Here is a 25,190-nt window from a genome sequence, read left to right on the forward strand (position 1 = left end):
TAATAGCAATTCGTTTTACCTAGCTTATACTCGCTCTCTATATACGTAATTCACTCTATTCTGCTTGACTACTAAACATATCAATTAATTTCTGTTGTGATACAGGTCGTTTAGATTTCATCTCGTTCAATGTATTTCTAACATCTGGGGCAAGACCACCATTCCTAATCAAACTTCCATAACATACAGTTGCCAACATTCTAAAGTCAACTTGATTCAGAGTTAACAATTTCCCAAAAATATGATCTATCCTACGGACTTTCGTGCTATCTAAAGTAGTACTTTGAGATAATACTTTTGATAAATAATTCAAACAAATAAGTCGAACACAAGCATCCGCATCTCCAGTTTCCAAACATTGTAATGCCAACTCTTCCATTGTTTTATTACCCAATTGTGACACATTGTGAAGAATATCATTCCAAATGTATGCAATCTCACTTTGGAATTGTTGATCTTTACACGTTTTGTTGAGCAATGCCCAGACTCTTGTCATATCTATAGTATCATCATATTTCAAATTCTGATTAAATAAAGCTAATCCATCCATGATTTCAAATGTATTCAAATTGTTCAAATCTTCAAAATAGGACCAAATACAGTTTGCCAATGTATATCTACCTCCGTTTATGAAATAATCATGAAATTCAACCGAACTGGCAGGAAGCAATTTTAAAGAACGTATTAATCTCAATGCATTGTCAGTTATGTTTTGCTTTTGGGCAAAATCCAAACAACATGATTTAAATAGTTCAATATCCCAATTATGCGATTCCATGAAAATTTCATGATCATCATATTTAGCCAGATATGTACATTCCCAAGTATCTACACTTTGGTTCTCTTCTTGCTCCTCATCGGGTACTGTAATGTCTTCATAGATTGATATTTTCTTGGCTTTGTTCGAGAGTGGTCTTAATGGATCCATCATTTCTAACATATTCTGGATCCCGATCATTTTATCACTCGCTGGTGGTGCACGTTCATCGTCAATTGTCACTTGGGCAAAATCGTCGGATAAACCAGCCGCTTCACGTCGTAACAGATCATCAACCAGGACATTATCATCAACTTCCTCAACCATTTCCTCCTCATTTTCAACTACCGCTTCCGTATTTCTTACTTCTGTGTCGCCTTTGGAATTCTCGTCGACTTCAATCGTGCTTGGAGTGCGCAGAATTGTTTCTTGTGGTTGGAAAACTGGTTGCTGTTGTCGTTGTGGTCTTTGTGGAACAATCATAGTAAAATCAACCGGCATCTTCACAGGAGACATATTAACAAATTTTGCTGCCTCAGTAGGTCGAACTTCCGTTAATTCAAAGATATTCTTATTCAACGAAATATCATGGATCAACATACTATCTAACCCAACCACATTCTCAACCTCTTCTTTTGTATCTTGATCCGCTTGATTTAAGGATGTTTGAAATTCATTTGGATTTATGCTGTATAGTTGACATAATAATTGACCTAATGTCTTATATCCTTCTTTTTCCTTCAAATGAATGACTAGACTAATAGATGCAGTCAAAAGCTTCTTGAGAGACTGGTCCGTAATTGGGATGATATTCAATGCAATCAGAATAAATTGCACCACTTGGCTCAAAATAACATGCCCAAAATCAATCGCGTGCACAGCCATAGCAGTATCGTAGATAGTATTAGTATTGGAAAAATCATGTAAAAGTTCCACTGCGACTTCATATAATTCATTAGACTGCATTGCTGAACTTATCAATCTAACATTTTTCTCGTCCATTTTTGGAAATACAAGACAGCAAACTCTTAATAGATCAGATGGGGTGAATAATTTTGCAATTTCATTGAATATTTTTTCCGAAGTTGTAAACAAAGGCTTCAATAACATTGGATAAGTGACAGAAGTCTCCTTGAGTGACTGGTTAATTCCTTCGGGTAATTGTTCGTTCCCCTTTATGGCAAAGCACAATAACTTGACACCTTCTTCCACAACAGCTGCTTCTGATGAAGATAAGAAATCAACAATAGGATCTTTATAATTCGAGAAAGAAAATGACTTTCTTGCATTTTCCTCAACTGGACTATTTGGTGCATGTTCGGTATGATTGGTTGATACTTTCTTTGGCAACTCTTTCACGCTAACTGAACGTAATTTTGGACGATTTAACCCACCACTGTTTGCTGTATGACTAACTGACCAGCTTGCGGCTCGAGAAAACTTGCTGGCTGATGAAGCGATATTCAAATCTGGGGAAACACGAGAAGATGCTTGTCTAGATGGCACTCTTGCACTAGCTGACAATGGAACTGAATTAGCCCTATGAACTTCTTCTCTATTTGCACTTCTTGGACCACTTGGTGTCGCTCTTCTGGGTGGTATATCCTGTCTTAGACGAAGTGATGGTCTCGACATCGCTCTACTACTAGGAGGTTGACTTGCTCCCTTTTGAAATTGAGCTTTGGATCTTTCGAGAGCTTTGACTGTATTTGTATCAAGCTTTTTCATGAGTATTTCCGCTTCAGCTGGAAATATATTTTGAAAGCACCAATAACATCCCTTAGCGACTTGTCTGACATTCGGGTTAGGGTCTTTGAGAAGTTTGTTCAACAACTTTGATGTGGATTCTATAAGATAATAACCATGGTTTTCAACAAAGCTTGGATCCAGACCAAATCTCAACAACATTATTTGTAACCACAAACATGCATGAGATCTTGGTTGATAATTACGTTCTTCTCCAGCAGCCAAGATCCTTTGTATTAATTTTGAAGTATAGGAGAGGTTAGCATAAAAAGCTGAAAGACACATGTTGGCATTATTCGACGTAATGCTTTTAGCATTTGAACAGAGCTTTATTAAAGTTGGGAAAAGTAAGTCAGCGACACCATCAAACTCAGCAGTCAATATAATCGCACATTCCTTAACCAATTGACATGTATGTGTGGATAATGTAGTTCGAAGAGAATTCGCAGCTTTACAGATCCCAAGTGCCATTTCTTTTAAGCAAAGAATTAATTCATCCCCGTACATGGTTGCTGCATTACCACGTAATATGGATCTAATTTGTACTATACTATTCTCTCTCTGTTTCCAGTTGAACTCAGATTCTTTGCCCTCAAAACATGGAGTATATGCATTGAACAACGCAGAAAGGGCTTCTGGGTCGGTTACATCCAAAGGTTCTATTGTTGTATCTAATTCGTAATTTAATTTATCCAGGAAAGTCTGCAATTGTGCATTATTCAGAACTGAATTGGATTCTTGTGTGTTGCTAGCTAAACCAAGAGGCTTTGGGGAATTTGCATGAACAAGTTGTGTATCTTTAAATGTATTGATAGGAGAATTTAGTTTCATGACTTCATTTTCTCCAAGTAGCATGTTGAATTTAGTTCTAATTGAGGAAGGTACGTTCTGTGCATCAAACTCTTGTATTAAATCAGTTCTGTCACTTCGTTCTTTATAAAAATCCTCCAATAAATGCCATGCTGCATTCTTAAGTTCCAACTTTATTTCATCATTCACTAGAATTTGAACGAGTTGTGATAAAAATGATGCTAACCGAATATTTGGACTTATATCTTTCACTATATGATCCAACCATCGTATTGATTCAAGTGTTACATTGGAATCATGACTACTAAATGCTTCTCTCGCAATTACCGCTTCAACTTCCTTTCTTGCTCCTAGCCAATATGTTTCAAGAGCCCTTTTTGCGATGGATACGATATTGGGGTTTGTATCGCCTAGACTTGTAATCAATGCTGGGACGACGAGATTACTATGAACTTTCAACAATTGGTCTTGAACGTCTTGAACTCCGACTCTTTTAATTAAATATGAAAGTGTTGTTAATCCTAATGACAGTATCTGATGATTTCCATCTTTTATTGTGACAACAAGGGCTTCCATATATTTAGGAACAGGTGCTAGATCAATCTTGTCTCTTTTGATATGGGCTTTAAGTTTTTGTAAACTGTCTATTTTGAACGAATCATCAACATCTGTGGATAAAACTGTTTGTAAAAATTCATCTCCTGAAGGAGGTCTGGTAGCCAGCATCTTGTTTTCGTTTTCTCCTACTTGTGATTTTATCTCCCTACAATTACGAGTAGATATACAACAACAAGAAGAAGAACAAGAAGGAAGACGTGAAGATTTGTTGTAAATTTTTTGTTTACATTTTTTGGTTGTAAAAAAAAAAGTTTGGCGGTAAAATTGGCATTCTAAGGGAATAGACGCGTAATCCACTACAGAGCTGGATACGAATGCTGTTAAAAGAGAAGTTAGTACGAACTGAAATGTACAGAGACAATCGATTGTAATGAGATATTACTAGTCGATCTAACGTATTTATTATTGTTAATCTAAAGTTTGGTTGCAATAAACCATAAAGCTGTCATTATAAAAACTGTTAATCCTCCAAACATCTTTGCTTGTGATTTCGTCACTTCAATTGCTCTTGTAGAATTCTCATCACTATCAAAACTAAACTCAACCTTACCTCCTTTCTTAATTGTAGTGGGTGGATTAATATTGTCTTTAGAAGAGTTATTAATCGAACTCAATAATAAATCACTTTCCACGTTATCAACAATTACTTTTTGGATATTTCCAAAGAAATCTGTTAACAAAACCTCACTAATGTTTCTTTTAAATAACTCAGTCCTTATTCCAGGATGTGAATGAACATTTTCATAAGTATAAACCTCAAACAATTTATCCATTGTCTCTTTAGAATCTTTAGAAATATTTTCAAGGAAATCCAATGTATAATACGTAAACCTATCAATCACAGCTACACCAATATCCAAATCTGAATGATGTGAATATGATGATTCATCAAATGCTGATGATCCTACTGCCAATATATTAGGAGAATAAATCTTTTCATACATAGTATTTGCTTGACAAGTATCAATCATAAAGAAGATTTCATTATATCTCTTCTTTTCATGCATTTGGGCAAATGCATCAGCTATATCATAAGCACCAATCTCTTCAGCATCTTGAAATTTCAAAAATTCATTTCCTCCATGTCCCGTCATATAAATAAATATATTTGAATTTTCATCAGTTAATAACCTTTTGGATCTTGGTTGATCAGAATCCCATCTATCTGTTAATAAACGAATGAAATTTTCCACTGTAACTTCATATCCCCTATAATCAACCTCTATAGCATCTCCATATAAATCAATTGCTTGATCCATGTTATTGAAAACTGTACCTGGAAATGCATTTCTAGCATTACATGCAATATCATCAGACAACATCAAAATAATTTGAGAATCTGGGATACCTAATCGTTTGACAGTACGATATAAACTTAACACATTGGCCATATGACGATAATTGAACCAAAATCGTGAGGTTGATACTAAAACTGCCCAATTATTTGTGTGGTGTGATTCATTTTCATTATTGTGTTTGTGAGATTCTTGTTCTGACACTACAAAATTAAATACTAGTAGTATTGTGAGTAAGAAACTGAATACTGATTTCATAGTACCTTATAAGTGTAAATAGATTAATATTTCTAAAGGATCTAATTATAAAAAGAAAAAGTTCAGTATAAAATTAAAACTCCTTTTAAAATATTTGTAAGACTTGAAATCGTTTTGAACTTTTGTACACGACATTTCTATTTGGTCGCTACCAATTTTCGACTTGCTTATAATTTACCTAACTTGACGTAGTAAACGCCGGAGCTCTATCCTTAGTAAACACAGGAATCCCGCGCTTCGAGAGCTCTCTACCGGGTGATTGGGTGATTAAACCATTGTCCAATCTCGCTTCTGTCAGCCTAAAGATTGAATTGAGTTTGGCTTGCGCATAGATGGAGTTTATACTGTAATTTATTGCAAATATTAAATTCGACATTTCTACTTGTGACCGTTGACCGATTTCCATAGCAAGGCAATCAATAAAGGGGTCTTTCGCTGTTATATTATTATCCTTAATGTATTTTTGGATGCGGGCACGTGCTATCCATTTGAGAAAGTTTACCTGTTTCTCGGTAGGACGATATTCGTGCTTGTATTTTCTTTTCATTGCAAACTCACATTCATCATTACAACTCTTTTTGAACTCATAGTATAATCGATATAGATTTGGATGCTTGCAAATCATTTTTACAAGAACGGTTCGCTTAACGTTAAATCCCAATCGGCTAATTTCTTCTCGACTCTTGAGTTTATGGATAGATATCTGAAAAACATCCTTCCCTTCTTCAGATAGACGTTCCATTTTTGCAAAATAACCCGAGTTAAAGTCCGCCCCAGGGACGCCCCATACGTTTTTTTCAAGCTTTACCCAACGGTGAGGCATGGTACGGAAGAAGGCATCAACAGCTTGGTCATTCTTGAACCATCTTGCATCAACAAATTCCATACTGGTTAACCCATCTCTTGTATGTTCCACCATCTTAGTGTCTCTCAAGTTCTTGTCAAGAAACATCTTACCAGCGTCAACTGCTGCCTTTATTTCCATAATGGTTCTTTCCTCCTCCTCTTTCCTTCTTTCTTCTTCTAGGGATAACCCGCTCTTCTTGCGTTGTGATGCCAGTCCATATAGTGTTGGTTCACTCTCCAATCCTCCACGAGTTAGGCCCGCCAAATCAATAATATGGCAGTGTGATTTCCCAGCATGCCGTCTCAATCCTCTGCCAACCATTTGTACTTTTAATGGATTAGAACTCGTGCGACATGCTAAGATTATGCAGTCAACGTTGGGAAGGTCCGTCCCTTCTGTAAACACTTTGACATTACAAAGTACGGGTATATTACCCTGCTTGAAATCTTCCACTATTGCTTCCCTTTCTATTTTGGAAGTATAACCAGTCACATACTGGGCATTTACACCCATTTCCTGTAGTATTCCACATAAAGTTCGACAATGCGCTATGTTCATACAGAAAACTAAAGTGCTTCTGAATTGATGCTTCTCTTGTGCTTTTAGGTACGTCATAGCAATCATTGTATTACACTCCTTCGAGAATATGAAATCAATTTCGGAGAGTTCAGAATCTCCCCCGGTCATTCCGGGAAATTCCACTTCTGATATCTTAAAGTCTACCAAATGATTATCTTGTATCATGTTACTTAATGATCTTTCAAACACAATAAAATCAAATGCGGCATTCAATGCAGCATTATCATCTCTTTCAAGTGTAGCAGTAAACCCAATAAGGTAGACTTCCAGCTCCTCTGTAGTTGCTCCAAAATGTTCAAATATCTTTTGCCAGGAAGATGCGACAGCATGATGACATTCATCCACAATTATTGCCTTGTAATCATTGGGATCATATCTAGACAATCTATCTCCTCTTGCCAAAGATTGTACTGAGGCTATTACTACATCGGCATCCTTGCTGGCCGCCAATTTACCCATTTCGATTTCTACTTTTAGATCAGGGTTAACTTTTTTGACTGTTTTATAAGATTGGTGAATTAACTCTTGAGTATGTGCCAAAACTAAAGTCTTATTACCACGTGTTTCTGAGGATGGTTTCAATAGGGGGATTAAATGGGAAAATACGACTGTCTTACCACTACCTGTGGCCATAGCTACAGCAGGGCGCCGTATTCCTTCATCGATGGAATCTAGTATTGAAGAGATCGCGAGCAAAACTATCGGAGCATTAAAGTATCTTGGTCCGTGCAACGGTTGAACCAGTTCACTAGACGTGACAGCTTCTACTGTTGCCGTTGAATCATTTTGCTGAATAACCGAACTTGTACCTTCGACCTTGGATAGTATATTCTCTTGGTTTGGCTGAGTTGGCTGCGATCTGGGAAGATCTACGACTTCCTGAATTGATGGAAAAACGACATCGTCCCTTGACTCATGAGCAAACAATGATGNCTGGGAAGATCTACGACTTCCTGAATTGATGGAAAAACGACATCGTCCCTTGACTCATGAGCTAACAATGATGGATCTATTTTTAAACCTGTTTGAATCGCCGCATTATGATTAAAACGGGGATGTTGTGATATGGATAATCTAGAGAGTCTTCTTAATATTCGGTCCAAGTAGAAAGTCAACCACGACATCTTTATCATGTTACCTCTACCTAATAATCAAATCTAGAAGTTTTTTCAATTGTTCTTTTGTTAAGCAAATCCGCGAGATCCATTTAACAAGCCACGAAAGAAGGTTATCTGCTTGTCCCGTTTTTCGGATTATTTACTTTTGGGATACTTAGGAGCAAGCGAGGACAAATGCCATAAATTATTGCTTCATGTCTCGTTTCTCCATTTTTATACGTAAAAAGTGTGTTTGTAACTACAGAAGGAATACTAACTAGAGAAAATATCTACTCTAGCACGTTTATAAACATTATGATAAAACAAATCACCATTAGAATCAACTGGTTCTATAAAACTAAGTGATAGTAATTTTAGACCACGAAACTATAATTATTATCGTATTGATGCATCTTCTTGATTAGGGTTCTTACTTGGTTTAATGAATAAACCAGGATTAATCACAGTAACCCCTTTGATTACTTTTGCAAAATATTTCAACTCTGAAGGTAATATTAATACATCAGGTAATGAATCCCCAAGTTCAGTTAATCCTAAATATGGTACTTCTAAACAAGACCCGCCGATTCCTGTTTCCACCAAATTCTCTCCCATTCCTCCATTTGTCATTTCGTAAGTGTTTGAAGCAGCAGCAGGGACTGTCTTCACTGACCCTGGGAAACAAGGATAGTACCTTCTTTGATCAAGTATATGTTTCACAATTCTATCAAATCGATTCTTATATACCAATTTAGAATCATCTTCCTTAGAAACATCTCTTAAATCTTTAAATACATCAAGATTTGAATTACCAATAAGAACTTCGTTCACTGAGAAACTTGAAGGGTTAGGGAACACTTTGATATTCTTGGGCAATCCAAATTTCTTTCTATCGAACCCTTCTTGTGGATAGGAACAATGCTTGATGCAACTATCTTTCAATGATGGATATAAAATTACCTGAATACGATTATCTATTTTCTTCAATATTGGAGTGATTACAGTCTTGAATACTTCATCCAAGTTTCTTGGTTGTGGTTTATCATTTGGGAAAACGTACTCCCCATCTTGCACAGCTTGATTGCATTCTAGTTCCTTACCGGGTAAGTTCTAATGTTGTAAACCATTATAGAATCATATGATCAAATCTACCAATTTACTCAATTTATCATAATTTAATGTTTGACTATTTGAAAATGGCCCGGAAGCAACCAATACTTTCATACCATTTTCTCCTTGTAATTCCTGAACTTGTTTAATTTCATCTGCACTTGATACTGGAGAACCTAATTGAGGTAAATCGAGAACTTCATGAGCGATAAACGTCTTTCCAGATGGATTTCTTCCCTTCAAGATAACAATCTGGCCTGGAAAGAAGGAGTACGCAGCTATCTTAGAAATATCCAACGGAACTCTTTGTCCAATCCCTGAAATTCTTGAAGTTTCAAGATATAATGAAGTGCTATTCAATGATAAGTTTTCCTTATCGTATAAGGGTGAATCAGGTACGATTCTTCCACAACATAAGATTTCGAATTGGGAACTTAAACATGGATTGCCAAATTGAACATCAGATTGTTTGTTCGATTGTTGATACAACAGAGTGAAATGATCAATTTGATCATCTAAAACATCTGCACTTTCTAATAATTTCATTTGCATTGTCCTGAATTTAAATTTGGAAGCATCGAAATTAGATGCTAATCTAATTTGTTTCTTACCTTCATTTTCATCTAGACTTGTTTCAATTTCTTCAATAGCTGGGTTCAATGATTCTAATAAAATGTTTGATTCTTTACTCTTTGCTTTTATAGGACTAGAACCTTCAAATGTATTATTTGCACTGACAAATTCAGCAGGAGAAGACTCGGAAATCCCAGTAAGTGGTGGAGTGTTATAATCAGGTGTTCCTTGTTCAGCAACTTTTCTTCTCTTCAAATTTGGAGTACTTGGATTTGGAGAATTAATAGCCTTTCTCATTAATGGTTTTCTAACATTATTAACGGCATTTCTTTTTATAGAAGGTGTTTTATTGGATATTTTATTCTGCATGAACTCGTGAAATCTTTCTAAATTAACCATAGTTAAATCCAAATGAAGAACTTAAAGTCATTGTAATTTACTAAGGGTAACTTACATATTAAGAAGTTGAGAAACATTAAAAATTTCAGAAATAGTTTTTAATTTTTGAAGCTCATCTTCATTCAATGAAGTCGATGGACCAAATTTGCCTTCTACCTGACTTTTGAATTCACTATCTACTGACATCGTTGCTGACCTTTGAAAAGTAATAATTTGGCAACAAATTCCAAAACTGATTAAAAAAAAATACAAAACCCGTTTGCGCAGAAAAAATTTCTTGCTGCGCGTAATCGCAACTGTCTGGAGATACGCTTCTTAACTATGGGCTCTAACTAATTTACAGAAATCATTACCTTTCTTTCTATTATACATGTACTCATATAAAAAATGTATGGGGATTTCCCCCATAGTAAATATAAACAGATTTATAGTACACTAAAAGCTTATGGCTTTTCCTTTTGAGCTAATTAAACGCATTTAAAGCAAAAAGAGTGAAGTCTTATTGGTTATGCGGCGCGCGCTACCTGAATCTAAGCTTCAGTCGCAGGTTCCTTAGCTGATTCAGAAGGAGTCTCTTGAGTTTGTTTTGGTTGCTCTGTAGCTTCTTGAGTTTGCTTTGGTTGTTCAGAAGATTCTTCAGATTTCTTTGGTTGTTCAGAAGCTTCTTCAGATTGCTTTGGTTGTTCAGCAGCTTCTGGAGTAGCAGTAGATTCTACAGCATTTTCATCACCAGCTTGCTCACGTCTGGAACCACGGAATTCTCTTCTATTATCTCTCTTTCCTTTGAAGTCCTTCTTAAACTTCTTACGGGAAACTGACAGCAACTTTGAAGATGCAGAAAACCACTGAAGTAATTGTGGCTTGCGTTTTCCTCCCTCTCTCATTTCTTGGAAAGTTAAGAGAGACATCTTCTTTAAGAGATCTTTTTTGTCTCTACCTTCAGCAGAAACAATTCCTTCAGGGTATGATAATTCGACGGTGTTTAATACATATTCAGTATCTTCTTGGGTTTTGAATTCAACATCAACAATACCTAAAAATTCCTTAGTGAATCTGTTCTTAATACGACGAATACAACAAATAACTTTTTCATTTGGTAATTCGGTGGCAATTTTCTCATTGAACCAAGATTCTAAAGCTTCTTGAGTTAAATCCTTTGGGAATCCTTCAATATGAATGGTATTTCTTTTTCTGGTATTCTTAAGTTCATTAAAATCTTTCAATGGTTCTTTTCTTTTAATCATATCATTATTAGCAGATAATTCCAACTTGTCAGATTTCTTTAAAGCTTCAATAACTCTCTCTTCTGGACGATATTGTTTCATTCTACCAAAAGTTAAAATGGTTTTCAATTCAACCCAACCATCATTAGCTTGATATATTTTGAATAAAAAGATATCAGTTTGTAAATTAGAATCTGAAAAATAGAATTCTACTTGTTTGATAACTTTTTGATCGAAATCTTCTCCTTGGTAAACAAAATCAGTCATATTTAACGTGTAATGGCTTATTGTTTACTTTGGCACTAACAAGTGAAAAATTTATGAATAAAGTTCCTTAAAAAAATCGATGCCCGCAAAGAACAACTGCGATGTGAAGAGATGCTTATATGCAGTATTCAAGTCACATGACTCTGTGACTGGTTTACTAAATTTTGAAAGAAATGAACACAATTATAAATAGCTTCCGCTTAGCTAAAGTTATTCTGAGTATTATTGTGTGTTAGTCCTTGGATCCTAGTGAAACATCATAGCGGCCAACCTTTATAAGGAATTGAACTTCTTGCATAAAAAAATCTACGCATTCTCCCAGGTTCCATTCCCTTTTCAGGGTTTTAGACTTAATTTTTCAGTTCCCGCAAATCTTCCCCCAACATTTCTACTTCTTCATACACCTGTTCTTCTTCAAGAAGAAGTGTACTCCTAATATTAAGGTGCATAGTTTGGGAAGGTTTCGTGGTCAATACTCGTTAGAACCATGTCTTCATATCCCCAAGCAACCGAAACCAGAAAACAAGAATTGGCCGAAAATTACAAACTCATCAATGATCAAGTCCAATCCCTCAATCCGAAATGTAATCTTGTCGCCGTATCCAAATTAAAACCTTCTTCAGATATAATGGCCCTCTACGATATTGGTGTCCGTCATTTCGGGGAAAACTATACCCAAGAATTAATAGCCAAAGCTGCGGAATTGCCAAAGGATATTAAATGGCATTTCATTGGTGGATTACAATCTGGAAAAGCTAAGGATTTAGCTAAGCTGGTTGAGAGTTTATACGCTGTTGAAACAATTGATTCATTGAAGAAATGTAAACAATTGGATAATACTAGAGAAAGATTAGGTGGTGATGTTGTGAATGTTTTTCTTCAAATTAATACTTCAGGTGAAGATCAAAAATCGGGATATAGTTCAAGCGCATTGGATGATGTTGAAGAAACTGTACGATACTTGGTTTCCGATGAATGTAAGAAATTGAATCTTTTGGGATTGATGACAATTGGATCATTTTTGGAATCGACTTCTGAAAATGGTGAAAATCAAGATTTCTCCAAGTTGGTGGAAGTTAAAAAGATCCTTGATGAGAAATACAATTTGGATCTTGAATTGAGTATGGGAATGAGTAATGATTTTGCTCAAGCCATTAAACAAGGAAGTACAAGTGTTAGAGTAGGTAGTTCTATCTTTGGAGCTAGACCTCCAAGAACGGCCGCATAGAAGAAAAATACACATAATTATATATATTGACAATGAATAAAGATTTTACACATTATATAAATTCAAACCGAAACAGAACAAACCATGAAATGTTACTCATAAAAACAAAAGACAAACATTACTGTTGCAAAAAAAACATCATCTCGTCATTTCTCTAATCTTTACGCTTGTTAAACACCTTCTTTGCCTTCTTTAATTTGTCCTTAAAAGATCCCAGACTCAGTATACTAGCAGCATCCTTTTCTGAAGATGATGTAGTTTTATCTTCAGATGATGGTGGCTCCACATGGGTATTATCATCAATGGTACTATATTGTAAATTACCTTCATCGTTCTTAGTGGTTATGATTTTATCACCTTTTTCCCTAATCTTTTCTAAATCTTCCTTGCTTCCAATAATCTCCTCCTTAGGCGCTTTCTTCCCCGATAATTCACCATCAGGATTTGTCTTCTTTGAAATCAAGACTTCAATACTTGGTTCGTCATTTCCCATTTTTTCAGAACGAAGGGTGGCCGTGGTAGTTGCCGGCTTGGAAGAAGTCAGGAATGATTCCGATTTCGATCCAACTAATTCCGTGTCTACTTCTTGACTTGTTGTCAAATAACTCAAAGTCGCAGTTGGAGTAATCTTATCCCACTCTCCATCACCATGTACCGGAATATGAGGCTTAACTTTCGCAGTATAATGATCATGTCTTAATTTAATATCATTATCCACAAAATCATTCTCCCATTCAACTTGACTCTTAAATAATTCCGAATACTTATATAAAACATAACAAAGGGCCAAAAACATATGTTCGGATAAAAACATCAAAAGCACAAATTCGGCCGACGACGAAATATTAACACTGGCTTTATCCAATGCCAATTGTCCCAATGTCTTAGGTGGAGCAGTTCCATGACGATAAAAGGCAGTCACGATTGGTGACATAAGTGAAGCTATCCAAGTCAATAAGAATAATCCTTTATTCCAAGGATGAATTGAATCAACTCGGGTGGGGACTGGGGGTTTGAAATATTTCCCATTTAATAATTTTAAATTATCGAGCTTGTAGGTGATTAAATTGAATATGACACATACTAATGGTGCTAAGGGCCATACTGGGCCAAACATGATAAGATAACCGTATTGTAAAACTACCATTCTGAAATCGTCATTGACGTTATATTCGGTTAATTTCAACGAGGCTCTGATATTTGTTAACCAAATACCTTCTCCATTGGTATCACGGGGATTAAATGTTTTATTCTTGGTGTCTATGATTTTGAATACTCTCTTTAAAACTAAAGGTAAGATATATTTGAGACCGAGTTGGACAACTTGATTGGTGACGATGAAATAAAAGAATTGGATATTTAATCTGTTTTGATTCATTTGGAAATCTTCTTGTTTTTTGAGGGTTATCAAATAATGATAATAAAACTTATCATCACCGACATAGGTACTAATTGTATCTTTAATATCATTTAAATGAGGTTTAACCAAATGAGCAAATGGAAGATATAAGAATGAGGTAATGATCAAGGGAACATAACTTGTCAAAAAATTCAACACAAATTCTTTAATTATCATTGAATTACGACGACTGTATTCACTATCATGTTTTTCCCAATTAACAACAACTTCAGAAACAAAATTATAAACCAATGTAAGAATTGGGACAAATCCAACAATTAAAATAGTAGGTAATAATGATAAGAATATCTTACCTGGTCCATCATAGATATCAGCTAAGAAGATTTCCAAAAAGAAACAAGCCAATTGATAACTAATCAAAATAACAGTAAACACAATTGCAATTGGAATAAATGCCAATTGTTTCATAAAGACATACCATTCACTATTATCTTTATGGAAATAACTTGATTTGACTTCAAATTTTTTATTAACTTGAGCCAATCGAGAATTATATTCTTCAAGTAAATGACAATTTTGAACTCTCCAAGTGTTTACCAAATATTTCTCTCTTCTATTCCAAAAAAAGACAAATAAACTACCCCAAGCTAAATTGATAAATGTATATGTTAATGAATATGTATTTCTCTCTCTTCTAAAGAAGGATGCCACACCAACTGCTGAAATAAACAATAACCAAATGGTATAATATTTCAAAAACTCGAAATAAAGAGCAATTTGAACCCCATAAGTGTTTTTAATTCTATTAGTTGATAAATTCTTTTGAAATATATTCAAATTAGTTTCTTCAGTCACAACAGAATCACCAAAACAATGTTTAACAGGAACTATACTCTTAACAAATTTCCAATCACCATTATTTGGAGTAATACCACAACCACCAATTGATTCAGGTGGAGTTAAATATTGATAAATGATTCTTAATCTTGAACTAATACTATCATGTAAAAGTAAATGTGGTTAAAGTATTAGAGATTAATTTAGAAAAAGGAAAAGAAGGGCAAATTTGAAAGATAATAATTTGACAAATACAAGTAAACTACTACTATCACCTGGTCTAACTTGAGATGGGAATCCTTTATTGTATAAATGATCTACTAATTTGTTCAAATTCTCCTTCTCTTGTTCAGTTGGAGAAGGATATGAATAGTCAATCTGTATATAATAATCGGGCAGTAAATCTCGAAGTGAAAGCGTCATGGTTGATTGATACTAATCAATTGAGTTGCTTTTAGAAACAAGGGGGTTGGATTGAGTAAACAAATTGACTTCTCTCTCCGTACCAAGAATTTTTATGTCAATTGACAGCAAAATAAGAAAATTAAATCAAAGGGTTTTTTTTCTTTAGGAGGAAGGAATTCAGAAATTTTAAATGTGAAAATAAATAAAAGGGGGCAGTAGACCGCGGTCGCAGTCGCAGTTGTAGTCGCAGAGTTAGCCAGCATTAGCCTAGCCGTGTGAAAATTTCATATTTTAATTCAAGTGTAAAAAAAAATATTAGAACGAGCAACTTGATTTCTAAAACGGGGAATTGTCTTTTTCTGATTTGCGTTGTAAAAACACAGTTGGTCTGTTACTTGCTACATTACCTACATAAAGAGAGTGCAAATGGACCTATTTTTGTAGTCGATTTAGACTCAATTGGTTGAATTCTAGTTGGCCAATGAAGGTACGCTACTGAGATTAGTTGCTGATAGGAATGTCATAAGATCTCTTAAAGCCTTTGTTTTATTTTGCTTGCGACTTATACCACTGTGTTTCAGAACTTTTTTTTTGGCCGAGAAATTTAACCAAAATTTTTGCAGCCAGCAAAATTGCTTCAAAAACTGGATATCTGAAACGAAGAAATCATATTGTACAAATATAGATTTGGAACTTATCTACTCAAAGATAATTCAATCTCTCGTAACCTCATTAGAAGTAACAGATATAATATTGATTCTGTTGTTCGCTGAATACTATGACGTCACACCGAAATATTATCGCCTTCATACCCCGGAATTCACAATTGTCTTTACTTGTTTCAAGATTGATTCACAATCGATATAAGATTCAGATTAGTATATTAGATTTCCTTTACTTTTGATATAAGATTCAGATTAGAATATGAGATTTGCGTTACTTTCCTAACGAACTATAGATTTATTGGATATGGGAATTAGGCAGGACCAGAAGTGCGTAAGTAAAGAATATGGGTTTTTTTGGTATGGTACTGTGTGTGTGTATAACTCAGTGCGTTAGAGAATAGAATATACGTCATGCAGTGTAAAATCTAGATTTTTATTAGGTTATAAATAAATCACTAAATGACCAAATAACTCCCTTTTTTTCTGTTTTACTTTTACTTCTTCTTCTTTTCTTAACACTTTAATAATCAAACAGCCATCAACAATCCATTCCATCCAAGCTAATATACAAATCATGTTTATCTTCTAGACCAGAGTATCCTAACAAAGTGATTTTAGGCTTTTCCAATTTTTCCCTTCCCTTCCCACATAATGATCCCCCCCCGTATATGAATTCCAAGAGAATCCTCCCACCACTTTTCCAATTGGTATCTCCCCCCTATAGATATAAAATTATATATATGTTTGCTATCATTTAGAGCTGCGCTACCCTACCCTGCCCACCAGAAAACTACCCACTAGATGTAAAAATAACGAGAGAAACTTAAAAGCGAGAATAATAATAGTAGAGAACCCGAGAAATCCCTATATATAATAAGTATTTTTTTATTTCGATTTACTAGCGGCTGCTGAACCCTGATTTTTAAAGAAGCTGGTTTTTTTTATCCCCTCCCCTTGATATAGTAGAAATTCCTTTTCCATCCAACCACATGAGCAAATGATTTGAAACTATAGTACTTACGACGTATTTTTTAGTGTATAAAATTTTCGAATATCCTCCCAGATTTTATGATCCCGATTGTCTACCATCCTCAGATATATGATCCCAGAAAGCTACTACTAATGCAACTACTACTGCTAATTACTACTACTACGACTAGGTAGGTATCTTTTTATTTTATTTGTTTCCTATTTTAATTCGCAACGTGCCCCAATGTGTCACCCCAGACTTTAATAACGTTTCCACGTAATTTTAAATTTTCATTTCCACTGGTGTATTTTTTCAGAGAGTAAAATTTTAATGATAAATGAGAGATGTATGATCCCTAATAGAGTAATAACAACTAACTAATATCCTCCCAATGTTTTTTGTTATGGTTTTTTTTAATTTTTTTTTGGTAATTGATATAATAATAATTATTGTCCTCCACTCCTCAACAAGTTGGTAATTGCCTTTTTTTTGAATTTTTTTTATTTCTTCTTCAGATAGTCACGCCATGACTTTAGAATGTTCCCAACAACAACTCCTCCATTGACTCCTCCCTAATATAAAAAAGAAAGAATGGAAAAAAAATGTATTAAAAAAAATATGATAGAGGTTTTAAGCTGAATTTTTTTTTGATTTTAATTAATAATGATAGAAATGATAAATGCCCTTCCTCGTATCCTTTTGATCACAATTTATTTAATAATAGTGGGTAAGTAAGTATTTTTTATTAAGCCTGAATTTGTTTTATAGATGAAATTTTTCTTGTTTTACATAGAGATTGATTTGATAATTCCCTTTGAAAGGTTGATATTGAAAAAATGAAAAATGAGAGAGAATTGGAAAAGCCTAAAAGTCATTTAACTCTGGTCTAGGATTTACTAACGTGATTGTATATAGATAGCTTGGAATTTACTAACATGATAATATACTAACATAATAGAAGTCTATAGATTTTAGTTTATTTGATTTTTATAGCGATTAGAAAACATTCATTTTATATTATAGAAAACTTATTAATACTATCTCAATCTCTCTCACTCTCTCTCTACCAATCTACATAATCTCTTCCAACTGGTCTAAATACTCTAATTCTTCCACTTTTAAATTCACCAAGTTTATAAGATTCTTTCTTAAGTTGACCAGAACTATCAGTTTCAAAAACCTTAAACTTCTCCTTCTTTGGATCATATTCATAAATTATAGCACTATATGGTGCACCTCCACCACCACCCACTGTAACCGATTTAGCACCCACAATACCTTTATGAACATTAAATTTCCCATTCTTAATCCATAAAATATCTCCCAGTCTAATTTCATCAACTTTATTCACATTACTATTATTAATATTCTTATAAATAGTAACACCATATCCTTTATTTCCAATCGCCGGAACAATAACCTTTGTCGAATTCAATTCTTCAAACACATGTTCCACAATTCCTCCATCAATTCTAGTCCCACCCCCACTCCCAATCAATCTCTGGGCTTTTTCCAAAATCAACCCACTGAATTGTTTATGATATCGATCTAATAAATCCTTCCGCACGATAGGAACCCCCTTGACGAAATAATTCACAATATGAATCAGATTCCTGGGATCTTGATTCTCAAACTCCAATTCCAAAACTAATTGAGATAAATCATAAAATAAAATATAATAATCACGATATTCAATAGTTCGTGAACCTCGTTTATGTATTTCATTCGAATCAATTTCATATATCAAATCAATCCCAATTCGATGGGTTATACTTAGCCCATTTAGGGGGAAATTGGTGGTACGTGATCAAGGTCAAGATTGTAAGGCAATCTCAAATTGGATTTCCTCAACCGCAGCAGCAGCTTGTGATTGTCCGTCTCCTCCTTGTCCAAGAGAACGAGAAGAACGTGAATCAATCGAAGTTCTTGAGCCCGGAAACATTCCCACAGCCGGCGGACGTGTGAAATGGTCGAGATCAGTTGAGGCCCGTTTGGGTGGATTTCCCATTGGAATAGGTGGAGGGGCTGATGTTGGTGAGATGGGGGCTGGGACTGGTGGTGGAGGGGGGAATGAACTAATGGTATGAGAACGAATTGGTTGTGGTGATTCATCTTCTTCATCACTTGATTCGTCACTAGAGTCTGGTTGTTGTTGTTGGGGTTCTTGATAAGATCTGACTGGAATTGGAGGCATTTGTCCCGGAACGGGAGGAGCTTCTGTTGGAATTGATGGAGGTGCAGAAGGTAATGGAGGTGGAACCGCTTCCGGGATTCCAGGAGGTGGAGGTGGTGGAGCTCGAGTTTCTTGAGGAGTACTCTCCTCGTCTTCTTCCTCTTCTTCTGCTAACGTATCATGAGATTGTTTCTTATCCTCAATATCAGTACTTTCACCACTTCTCATAGATACAGCTGGAGGTGGTCTACTAGAATGATCAACTTCTGGAGGCTTGGTTATATCCGATAAATCTTCATCTGCCTCATATCCAGCACCTTCTTGTTCGACACTTGTATGTTTATGTAATTTCAATGGTTTTGGTTCATCAATTCCACTATCGGATACAACTTCATATTTTTGAGTGGCTTGCTTGTCAATCTCCTTTTGAGTGATTAATTCATTGACATCGGTATCTGAAGGTTCATCATCTTCAGCCATTGAAGATCCTTCTTGGCGGAATTTACCTGTAGACTGAGGTGAAGTCAGTGGCACATCAGCGGTAGGAACTGGTGGTGCATGATGGGCTTCGATTCTTGGTTCTTCAACTGGTGGTTCTGGTGGCAGTTGTTTCTTCTTGGGTTTACTTGCAGGCTGAGGAGCAGCAGCAGGTGCGCCAAAAGGCATTGGCATCCCCATCATACCAAACATATTTCTCCCACCGGACATCTTGGCCATTCTTTCGATCAATTTTCTTCTTTTGGTTTCTTCATCATCTTCTTCTTCGTCTTCGTCTTCTTCTTCTTCTTGTTCATCTTCGGCTTCTTCTTCTTCATTATCACCTTCATTTCCTTCATGTGCAGCTTCTGGTGCTTCAACAGCATCTTCGGTTTCTTCTTCATTTTCACTCAACGCTTCTGTAAATTTCTCCGAAGCTGCGATGCTATGTGCCAATGATTGTCGACGTTGGCTTATTTCCGATTGATCCGAAGGTTGAAATTCACCAGTACCATGTCTGGAAACAGCAGTGACGAAGTTTTCTTGTTCATTACCTTCTTCAGAAGCAACCTGTTGTTGCTCTCTCAAATGCTTCACTCTTTCCTTTTCATCAGCTTGTTTCTTCTTCTTTTCTTCCTTCTTTTTAGCTGCAGCGGCTTCACGTTCAGCTTCTTCTTGTTGTTTCTTTTGCAACAAAGCAATACGTTCCTTTAAAGTAAGTTTTGGACCCTCTTCCTCTTCTTGCTCATGTCCTGCATCATTACTTCTTACGATATCGTCACTATGTCTAACTTCATGAATTGCATGAACTACATTTGATTCATCTCTAGGTTGGATCTTGGGAATATAATGAGAAGTACCGGCAGCAACAAATTGTTTTTTGATACTATATGGATCTGCTTGTTTATGTGGGAATGCTTGTGGCATTGGAACATTCAATGGATTAGATTCAATGGATTTTGTGGATGATCTTCGTTGGATTGGCAGGGTAGGTTCTTGTTCTGGTTCTTGAGCTGGTGCGGCAGCCTCTTGTTTGGCAATTGAACTTTCTTCAGTTGTTGATGTACGTCTTGTTGGTCTATTCAGGGTAGGAACAACAGGAATTGGTACGATTTCTACAAAGTTCTTAGGGAACATTCCTGATTTACCATCATATTCACCAGTAAACCATTCATCATTTTCAATGGTTGTAACAGTAATGATTTGACCAATGGAAAAGTTTAAATCATCTTCAAAATCTGATTTATAATCAAAGATAGCTTTGACTTGGAATGGAACTTGTGGTTGTTCTGACATTCTTCTGTTTAGCTCTTAGCAATTGAATTGAATTGAATTGAAGTTAATTAATAAAAAGAAGAAAGAAAGATAAAGAGAAAATCAAAGAGTGGGAAGTTTTAAAACCAGAAAAAATAGGAAGCCTCGTTACAATATCCCTCCACACTTTGGCTTGGTTTTTTTCTGGTGCGCTATTAATTCTCTCTTTCCCCCCTATTTAAAAAGTTCCTAAGCAAATCATATAAAAACTTTTTTTAGCACCGCCCCTCCCACTCTGATCCCTCGTGCCGATTAACTGAAATTCCCATACTAACTACTATTGGTACGGGGACTGCCTTACAACTATTTCATTATCCTTTACTTGGGGCTTTAGATTGGTTCTTATTTAACATTTGGCATTCTCATAGCGGAGAATCATCCTTTACTCTTATCCTTCTTGGCTCAAGGGAAACGTATTAACACGGGGATATAGTAAAGTGGTTAATAGTAACACATTCTAAGCCAGTACCATGCAACAAAATAATGGTGATTAGAGAGATTCGCGTCCGCAATATTTTCTCGTACCAAATCTAACACGGTTCAATATTTTTTCTCGTGCTAGATCGATTTGATGGATGGACAGATAAACAACAAAGATCAAAGATATCATTCACTGCCATTGAAGAGGAAGGATATATTGTAAAACGCAATGTCACAGATCACTATTACTGCCAAACCGTCATCTTCAACTACTCAAATAACCGAGAAACTATTAGCATCATGTCGACCTACCAAGTTATTTGATTATCATCAAGGTGCATCAATCACATCACTTGATTTTGATGATTCTGGTCAATATTTAATATCAGCAGGTATTGATAAATCTATACAATTATATGATTGTCATAAAGGTATTCATTATAAAGATATACAATCTCAGAAATATGGTTGTCATCTGGCAAGATTTACTCACCTTGATTTGAATTGTTTATATGCTTCAACTCCAAATAATCCTCAAGAAAATGATAATGCCATAAGATATCTTGCTTTATCAAATAATCAATATATACGATATTTTAAAGGACATAAAGAACAAGTTAGTTCAATTGAAGTTAATCCAATTCATAATACATTTTTAAGTTCTAGTTTTGATGGAACTGTAAAACATTGGGATTTAAAATCTTCTTCATCAATTGGTAATATTGATATTGGACAAAATTCAATAATTGGATTTGATCCTCATGGAATTATATTTGCAATTGGGAAATATCCTGATGAAAATAGTACAATTGGTTCAATTGGTTTATATGACCTAAAGACATTTGATAAAGGTCCATTCTTACAAGTACTGATTCCAGTATCAAAAGGTCAAATTTGGAATAAATTGGAATTTTCAAATAATGGGAAATTACTTTTAATTTCAACTGAATCTTCAGAACATTATATTCTCGATGCATTTCTGGGTAAAGTACTTGCAAGAATTCAACTAGATAAGCAATCACCTAGTCATAATCATACTCAACCTAAGAATTGGATGTCATTTAAATATCCTTATACTGGAAGTTGTACATTTTCACCTTGTGGTAAATTCGTCTTAATTGGTAGCCCATACTCAATTGTACATATTTTTGATTTGAATGATTTAAAAACATCAAGAGATCATAATTCAGATCTTGAACCAATTATATTAACAAAATCAAGCAATATACAAAGTACTCATGGAATACCGAAAATTGTAGCATTCAATCCAAAGTTATTTACTTTTGCTACTGCTGATACAACTGTAACATTATGGCTGCCTACTTCAAAGTAGGAATCCCCCACCAACTTTGGTTCCCCCACCAAAAAAAAATATTTATCTCGATGGACTTACTTTACTCTTCTCATAGATCATCATTTCTAATACACATACACCAATGACTACTCCAACGCTAAGTAAATTCTTGACACGACTCACAGAAACCAAACCAATTACTCGTATAAAACTAAAAGGACCTTCAACTTCTTTCAAACCAAATCCTGCCTATAATAAAACCAGTGTATTTGACAATGAAAAAATCAACTACACAGGAGCCAAAGACTTTTATTCAAAACAAACAACTCCACGCTATGCACAAGAAGTGCTTCCTGAAAAGGTCACAGATATAAAAGGTGTTGCAGAAGAAGCGTTTCAGGTTTTGTTTAACTCCAGAAAGAGTAGTAAATATCCATATGCTAGTTCTAACCCTTTTTTCAAACTTCAATTTTATCCACCTGAACATCCATTAGCCAAATTCAGGAAATCAAATGTTGCATTTACATTTGCGACTTACTTTGTTAGTCTATTCAATAGTAACCAATTAGAAAAAGCATTCACTCGATATTCTGGAAAATACAAGAATCTAGTAAGTTTCCAAGTGAAACCCCTGCCTAAATTTTCTGCATTTGGAAGAAGTAGAACCAAAAGTGTGGCAAGACGTCTATATATGGAATTATTAAAGGAGAAATATTCCGATAGGACAAGTCAAGAACTTCAAGGAGTTTATCACTTTATGGTATATAAAGTTCCAAAGACTACTGAACATATTCAAGAATTTAAACGAGAATTAGATCTTGCAATTCAAAGAATTCTAAATGATAGATCTTTAAGAGCAGCGGATTTTAGGGACTTTCACTATGATAGAAGGAAGTTAGAGTCTCGGGACTATTCACCTTTCTTCCGCCCTGAGAAGGAACCAATTCCAAGAGTTAGTTGGACACCATTTTTAAGAAGAACACGCCGTGATAGATTCTAGTCTATAAATATGTCTATTATAAGATATATACAGGTTAGTCTATTTTTTAATATCTCAAATGTAAGACCATTCTGGATAGTCAGTTTCGAAATGTAATTGGTTGCCATTGTCATCTTGACAAGTGAAACTTAATGCATGCAACCATACTTCTGATTTTATTCCAGTATCCCCATCAAAGAGTGTACGATTACATTCAGTACAGATGGAATTTGTGGATTTTCGAGATGCGATATATTTTTCTTGAGCTTCTCCGATTTCTCCAATTCTTGATTTTAAACTTGGATCAGAATTCCAATTTATTGCATCTAAAACATTGATTGTGGTTTCGCTTCCTAAAGGATTGCAGTCTAATTTGTGAAACCCTTTAAATTGAGGATATGCTGTGAAAACCATCTCATATAGTTCAACTTCAAGTGCAATTTTCTGACGCATTACATCGTCAGTTACATCTGCTTTGGCGTTATAGACAAAATCATTAGCAATTGGATGTCCAAGGTTTCTTAGATGTATTCGAATCTGATGGAATTTCCCAGTCAAGGGTTCACATAAAACAACACTTTGATCTAATTCTTTATTATATGAAATCCGAGTGAATATCGTAGTTGAATCAGTAGGTAAATTCTCTATGTTTGATGGTTTCAAATATCCTCCATTTGTATTAATTGAAAACACGGGACAATTGACTACGATCCTCCCCTCGGGGAATTCACCACTCACTCTAGCCAAATACCTTTTCTTAATCGTTCCTTTTTCGTCTCGGATAAGCTTCATTATTCTAGATAAGGCTCCTTTCGCTTTCGCAAGGATCAAAACCCCTGATGTCACTTTATCCAATCTATGACAAGCCCAAATCGACTCCGACCCCCTCTCAAGCTTCAATATCTCACTCACGCTATTCAAATTATAATTCCCACTAGGATGAGTCGGTATTCCCGAAGGTTTATTCACCACCACCAACTCATCATTCTCAAACACAATGGGAATCCTTTCTCGATCAGTTGGCCAAGGAACCTGGGCTTCATGCATATGTTTCATATGACATATTATATCTTGCATCTCGATCTTTCGTGTCAGTAAGACTTCCCAACCTCGATATTCTGTTGGCTGTTGTTTTGGTTTCTGGTTGATTAGATAAAGTTTATTGGTTTTGATGTCATGGATCACGTTGGGTTCTTTTTCACCGAAATCTCGGGTATATACTTCAACTAAGGTTTTGCCTATCCATCTTCCTTTTATGCGGGTCTGGAAGGGCCGATAAAAGGGGGAGACAGTTCTGAAACCACTCTGGGTTGTGATGTTTGACATGGCCAGAATAGCGAAGAGATAATTAACAGCATCATCTCGTAAATTTTATTTTTTGCACGGACCGTTTTGCGAAATATTCAACAGTGATCTGAGAAATCTCAAAGGTAGAGGTAGAGACTGTTCTATTTAAATGCTATAACTTTTATTATGAGTGCTATTGTTC

The 25,190-nt window shown here is 35.3% G+C and overlaps 9 protein-coding genes across 9 annotated transcripts; 3 read left to right on the plus strand and 6 right to left on the minus strand. All coding sequences in view use genetic code 12, as the record gives it.

The window, feature by feature from the left end:
• Positions 1-55: 55 nt before the first annotated feature.
• Positions 56-4,039, minus strand: J8A68_004104 (uncharacterized protein; the record flags this gene model as incomplete). The annotated part of the gene is made up of 1 exon (XM_049408028.1): positions 56-4,039. The coding sequence occupies one exon, from the start codon at positions 4,037-4,039 to the stop codon at positions 56-58; it is 3,984 nt and encodes a 1,327-aa protein (XP_049262566.1).
• Positions 4,040-4,344: 305 nt separating this feature from the next.
• Positions 4,345-10,089, minus strand: J8A68_004105 (GPI8; the record flags this gene model as incomplete). The annotated part of the gene is made up of 4 exons (XM_049408030.1): positions 4,345-5,429; positions 5,668-7,785; positions 8,442-9,095; positions 9,234-10,089. The coding sequence occupies 4 exons, from the start codon at positions 10,087-10,089 to the stop codon at positions 4,345-4,347; spliced, it is 4,713 nt and encodes a 1,570-aa protein (XP_049262567.1).
• Positions 10,090-10,619: 530 nt separating this feature from the next.
• LHP1 (Lhp1p) lies at positions 10,620-11,579 on the minus strand (the record flags this gene model as incomplete). The annotated part of the gene is made up of 1 exon (XM_049408031.1): positions 10,620-11,579. One exon carries the CDS (start codon positions 11,577-11,579, stop codon positions 10,620-10,622), a length of 960 nt encoding a protein of 319 aa, XP_049262568.1.
• A 487-nt stretch (positions 11,580-12,066) lies between these two features.
• J8A68_004107 (uncharacterized protein) lies at positions 12,067-12,807 on the plus strand (the record flags this gene model as incomplete). The annotated part of the gene is made up of 1 exon (XM_049408032.1): positions 12,067-12,807. The coding sequence occupies one exon, from the start codon at positions 12,067-12,069 to the stop codon at positions 12,805-12,807; it is 741 nt and encodes a 246-aa protein (XP_049262569.1).
• A 154-nt stretch (positions 12,808-12,961) lies between these two features.
• Positions 12,962-16,219, minus strand: IST2 (Ist2p; the record flags this gene model as incomplete). Its single annotated transcript, XM_049408033.1, has 2 exons — positions 12,962-15,164; positions 16,200-16,219. The coding sequence occupies 2 exons, from the start codon at positions 16,217-16,219 to the stop codon at positions 12,962-12,964; spliced, it is 2,223 nt and encodes a 740-aa protein (XP_049262570.1).
• Positions 16,220-18,107: 1,888 nt separating this feature from the next.
• BBC1 (Bbc1p) lies at positions 18,108-20,990 on the minus strand (the record flags this gene model as incomplete). Its single annotated transcript, XM_049408034.1, has 2 exons — positions 18,108-18,751; positions 18,944-20,990. The coding sequence occupies 2 exons, from the start codon at positions 20,988-20,990 to the stop codon at positions 18,108-18,110; spliced, it is 2,691 nt and encodes an 896-aa protein (XP_049262571.1).
• A 667-nt stretch (positions 20,991-21,657) lies between these two features.
• SWD2 (WD-repeat containing protein) lies at positions 21,658-22,761 on the plus strand (the record flags this gene model as incomplete). The annotated part of the gene is made up of 1 exon (XM_049408035.1): positions 21,658-22,761. One exon carries the CDS (start codon positions 21,658-21,660, stop codon positions 22,759-22,761), a length of 1,104 nt encoding a protein of 367 aa, XP_049262572.1.
• Positions 22,762-22,864: 103 nt separating this feature from the next.
• J8A68_004111 (uncharacterized protein) lies at positions 22,865-23,722 on the plus strand (the record flags this gene model as incomplete). Its single annotated transcript, XM_049408036.1, has 1 exon — positions 22,865-23,722. One exon carries the CDS (start codon positions 22,865-22,867, stop codon positions 23,720-23,722), a length of 858 nt encoding a protein of 285 aa, XP_049262573.1.
• A 54-nt stretch (positions 23,723-23,776) lies between these two features.
• On the minus strand, positions 23,777-25,027 carry J8A68_004112 (uncharacterized protein; the record flags this gene model as incomplete). Its single annotated transcript, XM_049408037.1, has 1 exon — positions 23,777-25,027. The coding sequence occupies one exon, from the start codon at positions 25,025-25,027 to the stop codon at positions 23,777-23,779; it is 1,251 nt and encodes a 416-aa protein (XP_049262574.1).
• Between the last annotated feature and the right edge of the window lie 163 nt (positions 25,028-25,190).

Source organism: Hemisphaericaspora subhashii, assembly GCF_019202705.1.
Source record: "Hemisphaericaspora subhashii strain CBS 10753 chromosome Unknown scaffold24, whole genome shotgun sequence".
In the NCBI taxonomy this organism is placed as follows: Eukaryota; Fungi; Ascomycota; class Pichiomycetes; order Serinales; family Debaryomycetaceae; genus Hemisphaericaspora; species Hemisphaericaspora subhashii.